Source organism: Hydractinia symbiolongicarpus, chromosome 11 (genome assembly GCF_029227915.1).
Source record: "Hydractinia symbiolongicarpus strain clone_291-10 chromosome 11, HSymV2.1, whole genome shotgun sequence".
In the NCBI taxonomy this organism is placed as follows: Eukaryota; Metazoa; Cnidaria; class Hydrozoa; order Anthoathecata; family Hydractiniidae; genus Hydractinia; species Hydractinia symbiolongicarpus.
In genome coordinates, this window is record NC_079885.1 from 8,975,350 (window position 1) to 8,992,597 (window position 17,248).

Sequence of the window (17,248 nt, forward strand, 5' to 3'; positions counted from 1 at the left end):
TCTCAAATTTAGGATAATAGGGGAAATAAAACCTTAGTGTTTATGATACTTCTCCACAATATTTATTTTCAGTGCTAAATATCAAGTCACCATCCAACGAATAAATTAATAATAATAAGTCTAAAGACATTCAGTTTGACCAAAATATTTTTTAAAAATTCAGCATTCTATAATTCAATTATCATATTTGAATTTAAATTTTTGCACACAAGATTTAAATTAATCAATTGTATTTTTTTGCTATTGCTATTTTTTTCTTAAAATGCTAAGCAGAAAATAAGAATAAACTTATGCAATTTAATGATGTATATCGTTTTTACCTAATTACTTTGCTAGTTTTTAGGAAAAATAATGCCTGAGCCAAAAAAACATCAATCCTCAGTAAAGGAACCTGAAATTAATCAGAACCATTCAAAAGAGCAAGATGTTGCAATAACCGAATCAATAGTAATGGAGGATTCAAACCCAAGATCTGATTTAGTGGAACCAGAAATAAAGGAGAATGTCCAAACACCTTTAAATGATATGATGAAAAATGAGCCTGTTTTGGTTCCCATAATAGTTGAAAGATATGAAGGAGAGTTTAATGAAAATGGCTTTTATCATGGCAAAGGGTGTACATATTTAAAAGGAGGAATTGTTTATAAAGGATGGTTTAAAAATGGGAAAATGCATGGCCAAGGAACTTGCTCTTGGCCAAATGGAACAGTTTTCGTTGGTGATTTTGTTGAAAATGTTATAACAGGTAGAGGTAAGAAGTATACAATGTATAAAAATTAATTGTCTTTTCTTTAGGTTTTTTTGTTTGTTTGTTTTAAATTTTAATTGGTTGATGTTTTGAGTAAACTATTAAATATATAATTAAAACCATCAAGTTATATCTAACATGCAAAAAAGTAAGCCAATTTCATTTGCAAGAGCCTGAAAAGTTGCCTGGGAATCTTTTTAATTTTTTGGAAAAATCTTTGTTATTTTTCATGATTATATATAAGATTAACAACTTTCACATATTATGCAAAATTATAAGTATATAGATATAAAGTATATATATAAAAAATTCAGGTAAAAATTTTAAAAATACCAAACTGAATAAAAATCTGTAATATGTATGCCTAAGTAAAAGTATTAAACACTCAATTAGAACTATGATTTCATGCATAACTAAGTGGAATTTTGCATTTCAAAATCTCAAGAACTGGTTTAAATATATATAGTTTTTTTATATCAAAAGAATTATTTTTCACAGAAGGTAATTTTTTACGACAATAATGCGATGCTAAATGACAGTAACGTCAGAAACAACTTTATTAACATTGGGGATAGCACTTTTCCCACAGAGATAATCTCAACAGTTAAAATTGAATGAAGATTAGGAGCAGTACTTTTTCCAAAAAAAAATAATATATGCAGGAAGAACGAGAGATTCAATACTTTTTATATAAATTTTTGTATAAATTTTATGCAGGTGTTTACTCTTGGCCAGATGGAAACACATACGATGGAGAAGTATGTAATGGATTGAGGCATGGTTTTGGAACATTTAAATGTAAAGAGTTAAAATCTTATGCAGGGGAGTGGAAAAATGGTATATATATATATATATATATATATATATATATATATATATATATATATATATATATATATATATATATATATATATATATATATATATATATATATATATATATATATATATATATATATATATATATATATATATATATATATATATATATATATATATATATATATATATATATATATATATATATATATATATATATATATATATATATATATATATATATATATATATATATATATATATATATATATATATATATATATATATATATATATATATATATATGTTATTCTTGCTTTTCTGTGAATGATGTATCATTACTAAGTATCCATTAATAATAATTCCTATTGAGATGTAGCTTTATTTTATCAGGATTGTCAGCACACTCCAAAGCAATAAAAAACACCATAAGATTTAACAGCCAATCTTACAATGTCCCTTAAGATCCTATAAAATTCCTTTTTACAAATAATGTTTTTCCACTGGACTCAAACAACAATGCATTAAATATTCACTATTTGCCTGTTTTTGCTAAATTAATCTCTCAAAACTTAATTTTTAATATCAATTTCTTCTGTCCTTAAACAGTGTGGGATTGCTGTTTTGTTTGATTTTCTTAGTACCAGTTTTTCACCACTGATTAATGAAAAGAGATTCCTTATCCTTTCCAAACCATATATCTAAAGCATTTCTCTAGCATTTCTATAAAAAAACATTTTTTTGACTCTATCCAATGTGAAAGTTTCTTAAAAGCCTTTTGCAACGTTCTTTTTATTCTTGTTAATCTGCACAAGGAACTGCTAAGATTATTTTTGCTTATTCACATTTTACCACTTTATGTTGAGTTCTTGCTTTCATCTGTTCTGCAATTTGAAACACTATACCACCACTCTTTTTATCTGAAAGCATCTTTAACTTCATTTTTTCCTGTCATGTATTCCTGTCACTTGGCTGCTCTTTTTCGCTCCGAAAATAATTTTTCTTGCTGCCCTTTTGCGTCCTGTGCACCCTGCGCACCCTTTGCTTTCTCTTTATCATTAACTTTACATTGTTGCTTTATAATATTTTCAACAATGTTTATGCAAAAATATCACTAGAAATGCCAGTAGAGTACCCAGTAGAGGTATATTGGATCCCACTATTGAGGCAGCAAGAAATTTTTATGTCAGTGTCAGAACTATCATAAAAAGGAAAATTATATTCACTGATGATAGGGTTGGTTGGGTCATATAGGAGATGTCTGAACATAAAATTTGATTCGCTAGATTTGATAGCTATTGTTAGACCCTGTTCAAGAAGCGAAGTAAATGTTTCTTTTCTATTTAGGAAAGCGTCATGGCAAGGGTATTATTTATTATGATCACAATGGAGAATCCTATTATGATGGAAATTGGTGTGAAAATACAAAAGCGGGGTTTGGAATTCGAAGGTTTGCAAAATTATGGATTAATGTAAATTTTATGCGCAGTTTTTTCTTTGGCATTTTAATCTTTTTTTCTTTTTTTAGATTTAAAAATGGCAACATGTATGAGGGAAATTGGGAAAATAACAAGAGGAATGGTAAAGGTACAATGTATTGGTATAACCTTGGCCAGGAATATTCAGGAGATTGGGTTGATGGGATACAAACTGGATATGGAGAAAACATTTGGTTTCTGAAAAGAGTGAGCAATTCTCAATATCCACTACGTAATCATTACATAGGAGAATTTTTAAATGGAGAACGACATGGCAATGGAATTTTTTATTATGCTAGTGGTGCCATTTACAATGGTCAGTGGAAAAATAATATGAAACATGGTGATGGAAAATTCATATTCAAAAATGGATGTGTTTTTAGTGGTATGAATTTCTACTCCCTTCAGCATCTTCTTACTTATAGTTTAAATCAACTTCATAATGTCCCTAAAAATGCCAACAATGCAACTTTTTATATTTGTATTTTATGTTTATTGTTATTTTTTGTAGGTAAATTTTCAGATGATCACATGCTTGAATTTCCGGAATTGATATTGTCGGGAATGACAACACCCGATATTTCTCAAAGTGGACTTCCAGTAAAATCACCTATGTCGCTCCGATCTACCTCTGTTGTAGGAATGTCAGGGGCTGCTGTAGATGCTTTTCTCGATATTAATATTGACGACGTTTTATCTGATTACAAATATGACCTTGAGCAACGTCAAGACGAGATCAACAAAATTGTTTGTATCATACTACGTTTTACTTCACAAATGAAGCACATGTATAAGTTCTACAGCTGTCTTGGTGTTAACCATTCTATTGACAATACCTATGTCATGTCCAAGTTACAATATTGTCGCTTCTTGAAAGATTATAAAATTCACACGTATGATCTTTCCTTAGTAGATATCGAGAGATCCCTTGATGATCAGGCAAAATGTGTGGATGATTGTTTTAAGAAAATATTTACTCGTGATTTTCTAGAAAGCCTGGTGAAGATTTCTTGTTTGATATTCAAGGGAAAATACACAGCTGATACCAATGAAGTGTCCAAATGTTTTTCTGACCTTGTTGCGATATTCACATCTAATAGAAAGGCTGATGTGAATGGGATAGTGTACAAATCAATTGAGCAAACTCAAGAAATAATGATCTATATAAATGAATGCCTTAAAATGTATTTTCACTATGCACAAAGGAAACATGATGTCTGTTTGTCTATGAGGGATGTGTTATTTGTTTACAAAGAACTACGATTAATAAATCAACATCTCACTGCAAAATCACTAGTTAAAATTTTGACAAAAGAAGTACTGGATGCAACATGCTATAACTTAGGTTTGTTTGTTTTAGATTTATGTTTGTTTATTTTTGTTTGCCTAAGGGATGCTTTATTAAAAGTTTAAACCCAAATATTTATGCTATTAGATGTAGAAATAACACCCTTGGAATTTTTGGAGGTTTTGGTTGAATCAGCCTCACTGTTTGTCACAGCCGAATTAATTGCTAAGCACAACTTGACAGAGCTCTCTGATGTGTTACCAGTATTTGAATTGCCCACAATACCAAGTGCGGAAACTACAATAGATGAAACGGACAATGGAGAAAACAAAAACGAGAAGACGGAAGGTGAGGGTTTTGAAATAATTTTTATGTGTAAACCAATTAAAACATTTTCTACAAACCATACCAAAGTGATAGGTTGAGCAGTAAAAGGTAAAGTGATATATTGTCATTTTTTTTTTTGTTTGTAATAAAATTATGGCTGTAGAATATATATCAGAAATATTCCAGATTGTTTCCTTACATACTCAATGCTTTCAATTAACACAGTTTTTTAAATAGCATTAAGAAGTATGAATCCAACACATTTTTAGGATAGATTTTAAAAGTCGTTTCAATTTATAAAAAACTTTTTGTGTATTGTGGTTGTGTTTGGGCAAGACAGGCTAGTAGCAGTTATGGTATATCTTTTATCATAATATGATAACCGTGTAACTGAAGTCGATATGTTTATTTTTCTTTAAAGTATAATTTGTTAACCTAATTGGCATTTCATCACAAATGTGAATGCTTTTTAGACTGATGTCAATGCATTAATAATATTAGTGAAGTCATTGCATTGGACTTTAAGTTCGATTCCCAAACACTAAACTAACCCACCCATTTTGAAACAGATAGGTTAATAGCATCATCAAACAGCGTTTAAACCCATATCTCTAACCCATAACATTTCTAAAACAAATCATTGCTGACATCATTCAAATTCAAATTACGGATCTGTTCCAATTTTTTATACTTAAGTAGATTTTACCACAGGCTAGTATGATTTGTGTAAACTAAAACAATTTTAAGAACTATTAGTAATTTTCCAATTTTATAGCTCCATTTTCTTCTTTTGAAACCAAATAAGCCTAAGTCATCCTTAAGTTTAACTAAAAGTCATTTTCTTATAATTTAGCACTTGCTACTGACAACAGTCACCATTCTGAGACTATTGATGTTGTTCCATCAAGATCGTCTGGACAAACAAGTGAGAAAGTCTCCCATAAAGGTAGCAAGAAGTCAAAAAGTGATAGCAAGAAGGTTGATAAAGAGTCTGCATTGAATTTAAGATCAAAAAGTAAAGAGAGAAAAGATGAGAAATTAAAAGTCGAAAAGAAAGCAAGCAAACTTGATGAGTTAAAAAGTAAATCTTCTTCAGTTGCAGCTAAACATGGTAACACCTATTTATTTTTATTTTGAAATATTTTCATTGTTGACAATTGTTTGTCTAACTTAGAGAATTCATGACGTCATATGCTTATTATGTTTTTTGTTGTTGTAAGTTCTGATAAAGTATAGCTAAGATATCAGCAAATGATACTCGTTACAGAAATCAATTTTAACTTCACATATTATTATTATAAAATTTATTTATATTCAAATCTAATTTGTTTTTTTTTTTTTTGGGGGGGGGAGAGGGGGGTGGCATTCGCTTACTTGCTTACTGTATGCTTTTTTTTAAAGAATTTCAGCATCATGCTTTTAAAAAGGGAGTTTCATAATTGTAGCATCCAATGCTGTGACAAAGTTAAGCAAATAGTACATGTAGTCAACTCCGTTATCTTGACAAGTGTGGTAAATTGTGTGAACTGAGTCTAAAAAGCATACACATATTTTTACAATAAAATATGAGATGAGATTTACATCTAAGGTTTTCCACTAAACAAATCTGACGAAATGGTAACAATACCGCAATTTGGTTGGTTTTGCTGTTAAAGTGATTTTACTTTAATGTTTAAAATGGAACCTTTTATATAATTCTACTCTTGTATATTGCCTCAGCCGCAGCTATGCACCAAGTCATAGAAACAAATATGTTTTTAGAATTTTAAATTCATAATTTTAACTTTGCTCTTGTTTAAACGACCCTGAAGATCATAATACATCAAGCGAAAATATTTTTGATTGTTAGGTGATTCTACATTGAAGATCACGTCATCTCGTGCTACTCAAGAAACTCAATCTGGTGTTAAAACAAATAGTTTATCCATAGCAACTTCACTTCAGTCTGAAAAAGGTATGTTATGCTGTAGAGAACAGAAAATGCAATTGTTTCTACGATTCTGTATTGGGATGAGATAGATAAAATAAGTGTAATTACGTTGGTTTAAATTAAGGTAGCCTTAACAATGAATTAAGTTCCCTTTTGTTCTTTTTACTGAAATAAAATTAAGCGAGATCAAAATGAAAAACCCAAAGTTATTTATTATAAAGGTACTTTTCTTAAGGAACTAACACAATCATATGTTGTATGATTTCAGATGAAGAAAAAACTCCACAGGACTTGCCAGTTGATTCAAGCACGAGCAATGCAACTTCTAATAGGGAACAGAAACAACTTTCTGAGGAACCTTCTATTCAGCAAGAAGATGATGATTTTGATACATGGTCTTTAAAGTTGAACTTATTTTTCAACGAATATCTGTTTCCTGCATTTCGCAAGAGCGTGAAAATAAATGATGTCTTTGTGAAAAGTAATATATAAAGATAAACAAGAGTTTTAAAAAATCAAACTGCATAAATAAAAGTTTTGAACATATCCCTTTAAATTTCAAATAAATTTCACGCTACTCTGTTTCTTCCCAAATGTTCGAGCACTCTTTGCATTAATTAAGTTGGAAGGCTTATCTTAGGTACAATGGGAAAGAAAGATAGTTATGCCAGTTAATTGACCTTGTGGGAGTTATCAAGCCTAAATGGTATTAGTATCCTCCCCTTTAATTCTTCCAAATACATTCAACTATTTATGCGTTTGATTTAACTATTTATGGAACTGTAAATATATTTATTTTTTGTACACAAAGTTTTCAGATTGAGCCTTTATGTTCCTGATTAATATATTTTGATGTTTTCTTTTAAAAATTGAGTTTATAATATATTTGTATCTATAGAAATTATTTTGTTTGATCAAAATAACGAGATTATCTAATATTTTACTAAATATGTATATTACAAATTTAGATTGATATTTGGATAGAAAAAAAGTATAGTTTCAATAATGTTTTGTTTTACAACAAAATATTTTAGCCGAAACATATGCATATTTTAATTGCGACAAAATACTAGACCATGCCATTTTAAGCATTCTTGCTTAACTCTATTCAGTCTGGGGTTTTTCTATCATTTCACAACACTTCTTCAAATTGAATCAAATTATAGTATGCCATGAAAGAAAAAAAATTGGACCAATAAATTACCACATCTTCTTAAAATTAATTACTTAGTTCAAGAATTTTTTTGACATTCTGTAGTTTATAACAACCAAATAAAAGTTATTTAACTTTTTTTTTTTTACCAAAATTCCAAAATAAAAATGTGAAAGCAGAATAATCAACTGATTTAATTTACAGAATGATTCCCCTTGACGAAATAAACTTGGACACAAGGACACAAAGAAAATGAAAGGGTAGTTTTGAGTGATTAAGGCTTTGAGAGGTATAGGACCTATGTCACATCTGTGTCTAATAGATAACTATAAAAACTGAGTAAGTATCATAACCATGAAGCATAGCAGAAAGAGTTTTTTTAAAAAAAACCTTGCAGGTGGGGAGAATCCTTAAAAGAATCATTAAAGGAATGGCTCCTGATATAATTTAAAAATACTTTTCTTTACATAGGAAGGTAGGAACGTATGTGGAATAATTCTTTATTCTCGTTCTTATTTTTTTTGTAATTGTATTTTTTTATGTTTAATTGTATTTTGGCTTCTTATTCTTACACCAGTTCTATCAAAATATCTTTTTAAAATTAAAAAAGAAATGAGCTGTGGGTCTTCATGTCTGATAATACAATAGCGAATACAGTTTCAAAAGGTTGTACAGCTCGTCTTACGTACTCTAACTGATATACAGACCAGTGATTTAAGAAAAAACACACCAAATTAACTTACAGAGCAATTTTCTCTCTAGTTTAAAAGCACACATTTACTTGATTTACTTATTTTAATTTTTGAAATTTTAGCACATATACCAAATAAATATTTATTTTAAGTCATACTTGCTGTTTCGGGATTATGTTTCTGCTGCGTCAAATAATTCTTCTTATTTTGTTGGAATGTATAAATGGAGAAAAGACAAATATTATTTACATGTTGATGGATGACGTAAGTGTTTTGATTACAATTTTGTTGTTGTTGTTGTTGTTTTTGATTGCTGTTGACCTTTGTTGTTATTGGTTTAAAATTAACAAATTTAATTTCTTGTCCTAAAATAATATATTTGAAATTTAAATTTAAAAAGAATATCTGCCATTTGATTTGAAAACAAAAATGAATATAACTAGCAACTTTAAGACTTTTTTTATGTTTTTATCTTCCAGGGAATAGCTGTTACTCTAGATAGATAGAATGATTTCTCGTTCAGGTTGGTTGGGGTGATTTAGGTTGTTTTGGAAATCCTGCGAAAGACACTCCCAACATTGATAAGATGGCCGCAGATGGAATTCTGTTTACAGATTTTTACTCAGCAAACCCGTTATGCTCACCATGTAAGATTTTAAATTAACTAAAAAGTAGAAAAAAAAGTCTGACAGGTATTTGCTTGAAAAATTTATGAAATATTTCTCGAAAAAAAATCTCGAAAAATTAAATTTCTGCTATGCTAGAATTTATATTGAAACGACGTTATTAAATCTCTTCAATTTGCACCAAAATTCAGAAGGATAACAAGTTTTTGAAAAATCACTGAATTTTATTGGTTGATCACCCTGATTTCAAGTGATTTATATTTCAGCAATTTCCTTTTTTCTTCATTTCAGCTAGAGCAGCGTTGCTAACTGGAAGATTACCAATTCGAAACGGATTTTACACAACAAATGCACAAGCTCGAAATGGTATGATGTGTGCAAGGGTGTAACCACAATATTGTGTCAATTTCTTTTTTTTAAGGGGGCATCAAGGGAGGTAAAAGGAGTTGAGACTGATAAGGGAAAAAATGAATAAATTTTTTTATATGCAATCTACCCTGATTTCCCATAATTCTGAAACTCTGAAGTTTTGTCAATACCGAATATTATAAACATTAGGTTTCGGCTGTATTGGTTTTTTAAGTTATTGGTTTTACTTGGACCACATTTACATGAGATTCACTTGTCTGATTTAAGTGAAATCCCTTCTATCTCCAATGAGAAACTTTGGATTGTTTACATTTTGCACCTCTGAAGTAAAACTCATTTCCTCAGAGTTTTACTTGGTCTATTCGACAGAAGTGAAATTTTACTGTGGGTGTAAAAATATCACATAAACAGTGAATTTCGGGTAAAGTGCATGTGTAGGAATTGTAAACATGTTACTTCGGTTTAGGACTTCACTTCACATGGAGTGAAATGAAGTAATAAGTGAAACTCTCTTGGAAACGTGGCCTCACTGAGAATTTGACATAAAATATTTATAAAGGGTGTGTTGTGTCAACTGATTTTATTTTAACTTGGAGTAACTGAAACACATTTTTTTTAGCATACACACCTCAAGAGATAGTTGGTGGGATATCAGATGGAGAAATTCTTCTTCCAAAACTTCTAAGTAAAGCAGGCTACAAAAGTAAAATTATTGGAAAATGGTATGACATGAAATCATATTTTTAGCAGGAACTTTTTTTAAGTATAAAAGGATAGCACACATACAGCTTGAACGACCTTAGTATGAAACACTTCTTGTAAATGACAAAATATTTTAATGCAATCTTTTACGATTCTATATTAAAGCTGCCAAAAAAAATGTCTCTTTAATGATAGCCGTCGTCTGTCTGTGTGTCCGCGAAAGGCGCGTCCTGTTACGGAAACAGGAAATGCGACATATAAAGGACGGGTAACCCCGTGGATTTTTTCACGGGTTAACGACTAGTTAAATAATAAAAGTGCGTGAACATATCAGATGGTATTTTTTTAAACAAACCAGGCTAAAGAAATTTTTTTTTTGGGCCTTTAATTTGATTGAACAATCGTGTTTTGTTTGTTAGGGCCTGGTTACATTAGCTAGATATCTAAGTTCTTATTGTATTTATTTGTCCACTTCTATACATGTTGTTGTTAAAAGCTGATTTTTTTTACTTTCATGTTAAAAAAACTGTGGCAAAACTAGTGGGAGCATGTTGACGATTTTAGTACTGTAGTGAAATTTGTTTTCAACAGGCATCTTGGACACCAGAAGCAATTTCTACCGTTAAACCACGGCTTCGATGAATTCTTTGGTTCACCTAATTGTCATTTTGGTCCATATGATGACCAAAAAACACCAAATATTCCAGTATACAAGAATAATCATATGGTAGGAAGGTATACAGATTAAATTACTTTAGTTTGCTTTCTAATTCGCGTTATATTTCTACTGCAGCTTATTTTTTAGATATTACGAAGAATTTAAAATCAAAAATGGATTATCGAATATGACTCAACATTACACACAGGTAGCGTAACTCTTTTTATTAGCTTATACATCGACGTTCTTTATAAACTTATTTTTTCTGAAAACAATGAGCAGAGAATTCTTGATATGTAGGCAGCAATGGACTTCATGAAAACCGAAATTGAAAATGAAAATCCATTTTTTCTGTATTGGGCAATTGATGCAACACATTTTCCTGTGTATGCTTCGAAGAATTTTTATGGAACTAGTCAACGTGGCAGGTAATGTGTGTAAGCTTTTCGCTTTGTTGTGTCATCTTCGTCGTTGTTTTTGTCGTTGGCGCGGCTGTTGTCGTGGTTGTTGTTGTTATTGTTGATGTTGTCGTTGTTGTTGTTGTTGTTGTTGTTGTTGATGTTTGTTATTTGATGATATCATCTTCGTATTTTCACTTCCGTTTCTTTATGTTAATCCTTGTTGTTCATGTTTTTGTTTTGATTGTTAATTCTTTTGTTGTTGTTTTTGTAGATATGGAGATGCACTTCGTGAGATAGATGACAGTGTTGCTACCATTTTAAATTTCTTGCATGATCAAAAAATTGCTAACAATACACTCGTCGTCTTTTCGTCTGATAATGGTGGAGAATTATTCAGGCCTAATCAAGGTTGGTTCATTTTTTTTTTTTTTCGAAGGTTTATACAGGACAACTTCCTCAGTTTTAGAAACACTGTCGTCAATGTGAGTCATGTGTGCTGAATGTATACATAGGTATACACCGATATTGCGTTTCCATTTCCCAATCGCGTTGTGAACTGAAACACGTGGTTACGAAACGAAGCCCATAACCAATTGGCCCCTGTACCATAATATTGACGAGTGTAATACTGACGAAAAGAGATTTCCAAAATAAAATTGGTGATTGGTTAATTTTTTTTTGTTTTTCTATTTTATTATTTTTTTTTATTATTTTTTATGTAGGAGTAGTTAAACTTACTCGTTACTTAAAAAACGTTTTTTACCTGATTTTTTATCAAATTTTTATAAGGGATTTAGAAATACTTACAAACACTATGCATTTTGGGGTTTAAGGGGTGTTTAAGGCAGTAAAATGCAACAAAATATGTGGCGATGTATTGGTGTATTGGTATATGTTATAACATATGTTGTGGTATATCTTGGGGCATTTGTTGTTGTGTATGTTGCGATGTATACTGCGGTATATTTTGTGACATATGCTGTGGTATATGTTGACACGTATGTTGTGGTGTATATTGCTATGTAATTTATTGTAGGAAAGAATTCTCCCTTTTTATGTGGTAAAGAAACAACATTCGAAGGTGGTGTGAGAGTGCCAGCCATAGCATGGTGGCCAACTCGTATTAAACCAGGACAGGTATGCGCACATGTCTTTCAAAAATTTAACTGTGCAAATGTATTTAGGATTTACTATAAAACATATGTTTTAAGAGATAAGACAAGCTGTGTATACTCAATTTAAAAATCAAAATAAAAAAATTTACAATTGTGGCCATGTTTTTATATCAGTTTGGATTGGATCAAACAAGCAATTAGTGTTGGGATGGTAAATTTTTAAACCAGTTTTAGCAACTATAAGAAAAATTAAAAAGGGGCTTTTTCGTTAAAAAAGTAAAAAATTAAAGTTACCCTCTCGCTGTTGCCGGAAAATATTCTTACCCTAAACAACTCTAAACAGTTGCTTATATCTTTTGCTATTTATGTTGCATTGCTCAGGACAATATGACTTTGTGGCGTTGTTAGTTCTGCTATGTTACAAGAACAGATAATTTAAGAAATTTACAAAAGTAAAGCAACTGGTTATGTCAGCAGTAAAACTTTCTCCTTGGTTTTATTGTTTATGGACTATTTTTTTAGAACACCAACCAACCAAGTTCACTAATGGACTTGTTCACTACTGCTTTGGAACTGGCGCATGTAGATGCACCATCAGATCGTGTGATTGATGGAATCAGCTTACTTGGTACCATGACACGTGACATAAAAATAAACAGGTAACTGACAACTTAACAGAAAAATGTCCATATATTAATATTGTTAATCATTAATCATACTGACCTTGATAGTTATCAAAATCAGTATTGATCTACTCCAATTATTTAGACACATTTTTCTCAGGCTTGTAAGGTGCATATGTGTACAGGAACTTGCTATAACCCCCAAACCACTCTTTCTGATAGAACACACCAGAACAGTTAAGGCTAAGATTTAGTAGGAAACGCACATAGAGTATGATTATTTTTTTTCTGACCAAATTCAAAGCGTATTTAATTTTTCAATTGCCTGCGATATGGTTTTTAGTGCGGGTTTAATGTGGAGAGTCGTCTTCTTGATTATATTGAATGAGTTGTTGTGAGTGACCAAGTTAGCCATGATTTCTTACAAATAGTGGTACTGATATGACTAATATTTACCATCGTAACAATTTCATTGAGGTCAAAAACTGTCATGAAATTTGCAATTTTTGTTATAGATATAAAGATGAAATCACTTTTGGTAAAATAGAATTTTAGACATAAACTGTCCCAAATTTTTTGTCAGCCCTAATTTTATCACTTAAGACCAACAAAGTTTGGGTCGATGAGGTTTATTGTTCGCATGGTTTTGCCTGTGGTGGTAAAACTATGTTTTTTATTCACTAAATATATTTCGAGATCTTAAAATTATAATGGAATATTTTTAGGCCGTTATTCCACTATCGTGGCAATGAACTTATGGCTGTACGTGATGGATTTTATAAGGCTCATCTGTGGACATGGACAAACTCACTACAATTATTTGATGAGGTAAAATTAACCTAAACGTAAAGATAACTGTAGGTAGCCATTAATTAATAAATCAATAAATATGTATCACAGAGTCAGAAAATTTGTAAAATAATTCAAACTTTTTAACTAAGTAATCTGTCTGTCTGAAGTCCTCACTTTAAACTTAATATTATGTTAAATTTTTAGATTCATGCAACAAACAAAAAACTTGATAAAACAGGTTTCCTAATTGTGTTCTAATCGACCTCTGCTTGAAACCGAGGCTTTTTAGTGCGAGTCAAAAATTAGGAAAATTAACGATATTTAGGAAAAATTAGAAAGCTTTGACCGTTAAAACAATATCATCAAAACAGCACTTTAAATAGTATTGTCAGCCAATCATTTGAGCAACATTTTTTAGGGTGTCAATTTCTGTCCTGGTGAAAACGTGGATAATGTCACCACTCATCAACTTGTCAACCGTACCACAGATCCTGTCATCTTTCACTTAGGACGTGATCCTGAGGAGAAGTTTCCATTAAAGTAAGTTTAGCAAAAAAAAATTGATGGTTTGGTTTGTTGAAAAAATTCCCGTTTATGTAACACAGAAAAACAAATGGTGTTTTGGTACGTTTTTTTATTTCCTGTTGACATGAACAATCAATTGCTATTTTTCTTTGATAGTCTGAACCAGAAATGTTTTGAAAGTTGACGTTTGCAAAAACAACAACGTACCATCGATAGTTGGAAGTTTAATTTTTTGAGGACTAGAAATGTTCCACGTCGCATCTCAAAACTATCGCAAAAAATCAATCGTTATTAATTTGTTTTCAGATTTGGCAGTAGTGAATACGTCACTGCTATGAATACTATCCAGAAAATAGTAAGTGATCACAAAATGAAACTTGTAAAAGGCGAGCCAGCTTTAAATTACTGCGATCCAGCTGTTATGGTAAGTCAGCTGAAATACTAATTTCATCTCTATAATAATAGCCGTATTCCGTCTGTCTGTCTCTGCGCGGACCCCCCGCTGAGTTAGAAAATGATGTTACGGAAACACGAATATCAAATGCGATATTTTTTTATCCACTTTGTTGCGACGTGTAATTATAAAGGACGGGCGAACCCGTGGATTTTTCCACGGGCTAACGACTAGTCTATATTATAATGCCCGTATACGTCTGTCTGTCTGTCTGTCTGTCTGTCTGTCTGTCTGTCTGTCTGTCTGTCTGTCTGTCTGTCACGCAAAATGGTAGCTTAGCTGCGCAATAGCGAGAAGCACGCAATGCGGTATAAAAAGGACGGGCGAAACCCGTGGATTTTCCGCGGGATAACGACTAGTACGTTTGTAATAGCCGATAGTGGTGTCTTAAAAGATTGGTACTTAAGTTTTCTTTTTTTCTTTTTTTATTATTTTTTTTTATATTTTTTTTATTTATTTTGTAGAACTAGTGGTGTCTTAAAAGATTGGTACTTAAGTTTTCTTTTTTTCTTTTTTTATTATTTTTTTTATATTTTTTTTATTTATTTTGTAGAACTAGTGGTGTCTTAAAAGTTTGGTGCTTAAGTTTTCTTTCTATTTTTTATTATTTTTTTTTATATTTTTTTATTTATTTTGTAGAACTGGTCTCCTCCTGGGTGTGAAGTTCTTGGGAAATGTTTAAAGGCACCTCCATCGAATGAATCAAAATGTGTTTGGGATCATTAGAATAACGGATAGTTGTGAGAATGTATTATACCATGTTAAGACAAACCATACTTTCTATGATCTGTTTCTACTGACCTGCGAAAGGGCAAGGACAGGTACACCGAAATTCTTAATATATGCACAACTTTTTGGATGTTAATAATGATATATTTATATATATATATATATTTTGATAATTTGCAGCAAATTATAATTTTGTACTAATCACCTGAAATATACACGAATGAATAAAGTTGGTCAAAGAAATATTTTTATTTATCCGAAGTTAGAGGATAAATGTGAATATAGGGAACTCATTGAACGAGGTTTTTGTTACTCTAGAAATTTTAGCTACTCGAAAAAAAATTTTAAAAGAAGTTACAACAAGAAAGTCAGATCCTCGGTCAGCGTTTCGACCTCCCAAGCTCGCTCTTTACTTTTGACATCGGGTAATATTTCTCGGTATAGATAGACAAAACAGTATTGTATTAGTAGCACACGTCGTTAGAAAATAGAGTTTTAAATTTGACCTTCAACACTTATCGAGAACGTTATGGTTTGACCAAAAACAGTCTGTACATTTTAAAGAAAAGATTGACAAATTTCAGACTTTTCATCGTAATTGATACGTTCATTACGTTCCTCTTAATTTCTTACTTGCAGCAGAAGTAGTTTCATTGTTTATCATTTGAGCTTGCTGATGTTGTCATGGGAGGGTTCGAGATAACTTTGGTTGTTGTTAAAGATGTTGGCTGCAAATAATTGTTTTTCATGCTATTTGATGTTGTTGAAACTTCTTTAGTTTTTAAAATTACCAACTGACTGAGTGAAAACGCTGTAGCTCATACGTTGACCTTTTCAGGAGCGGATACATACCACGTCAAAGACGTCAAGTGACGAAGGTAAATTGTCTACCTGTATAACGGACGATGTCAATCGAGAGGGGCATAGTAGTGCGTAAAGTTCTTTTTATGTAAACAACGTGCGCCGACGAGCGGGAGTTGATATAAAATAGGGGACCAACGGCTCAGGGTGCTGAAGAGCCGGGTCTGTGCGTTGTATCTGTTTTAATTTGCATGGTGCGTATTATTATGACGAATATAGTCTGTGGTCCGTTAAGCGGTAGTGTTTCTTAAGGCGGTAAAAGTCATACAAATCTACAGAGTTGAGCAAACCTGTAACATAAACTAGTGACATATATAGTCTATTCTACGCATATACAGTTTATTCTACGCATCCCCTTCTATACTCTATTTTTGAACAAGGACAATTAAATAATAACCAACTTTTTAAGAATTTCAAGCAAGTATTTGATATGTCCCTGGCTATATCTGATAAAGATTACCCCCATGGTTCTTCACTTACAGAATTAGTGCAATTTGAATCTCTGTATAATTGCATAAACGGCAGATGGGCAGGTCTTCTTGACGTACTTGGCCTTTCTACTGTCATTAATCACAATATAAATGTAGCATACCCCAAATGTGGTGAAACATGTTATAAGTTATTGTTTGCGGACAAAGTTCAACCTCGAATCCCTGATGAAAACATAGCTTCTGACATAGAGCTTTGTTTTCTTATGCATGGTTATGTATCCAGACCAGGTGAAAATTATAAACAAAACCATTTTGTTCCCTGTATACGTTTGTTAAATCATAGTAGTAAGCGTAAATCATTTTCCAATGAAAAAAAAGAACTTGTAAAAAATATTAAAACTGGGTTTTGGTAGTGATAAAGTACAAGCAAAGCTATCACTTTGGACCGATAAATGCAGCGATAAGCTTGTATTACCGAAAGTAAAAAGTATGTCCACACAAAACAGTTTGCCGATAACTAAAATAAA

General features: G+C 31.2%; 2 protein-coding genes across 4 annotated transcripts; both read left to right on the plus strand.

The window, feature by feature from the left end:
- Nucleotide 1: 1 nt before the first annotated feature.
- LOC130614261 (radial spoke head 10 homolog B2-like) lies at nucleotides 2-7,786 on the plus strand. Of its 3 annotated transcripts, XM_057435679.1 has the most exons (9): nucleotides 316-751; nucleotides 1,466-1,585; nucleotides 2,915-3,017; nucleotides 3,096-3,430; nucleotides 3,557-4,390; nucleotides 4,481-4,681; nucleotides 5,514-5,771; nucleotides 6,510-6,614; nucleotides 6,859-7,786. In XM_057435679.1, exons 1-9 carry the CDS (start codon nucleotides 352-354, stop codon nucleotides 7,080-7,082), a joined length of 2,580 nt encoding a protein of 859 aa, XP_057291662.1. In that variant the 5' UTR covers nucleotides 316-351; the 3' UTR covers nucleotides 7,083-7,786. The 3 variants fall into 3 exon arrangements, with proteins under 3 accessions (XP_057291663.1, XP_057291661.1, XP_057291662.1); XM_057435678.1 differs by having other exon boundaries at nucleotides 28-751; nucleotides 2,915-3,430; XM_057435680.1 differs by lacking the exon at nucleotides 1,466-1,585 and having other exon boundaries at nucleotides 2-751; nucleotides 2,915-3,430.
- Nucleotides 7,787-8,533: 747 nt separating this feature from the next.
- Nucleotides 8,534-15,672, plus strand: LOC130614798 (N-acetylgalactosamine-6-sulfatase-like). The gene is made up of 14 exons (XM_057436258.1): nucleotides 8,534-8,699; nucleotides 8,959-9,082; nucleotides 9,353-9,427; nucleotides 10,050-10,152; nucleotides 10,724-10,867; nucleotides 10,938-10,998; nucleotides 11,091-11,218; nucleotides 11,463-11,599; nucleotides 12,228-12,328; nucleotides 12,829-12,965; nucleotides 13,655-13,757; nucleotides 14,140-14,261; nucleotides 14,553-14,670; nucleotides 15,340-15,672. The coding sequence occupies exons 1-14, from the start codon at nucleotides 8,610-8,612 to the stop codon at nucleotides 15,424-15,426; spliced, it is 1,530 nt and encodes a 509-aa protein (XP_057292241.1). The 5' UTR covers nucleotides 8,534-8,609; the 3' UTR covers nucleotides 15,427-15,672.
- The last annotated feature ends 1,576 nt before the right edge of the window (nucleotides 15,673-17,248 follow it).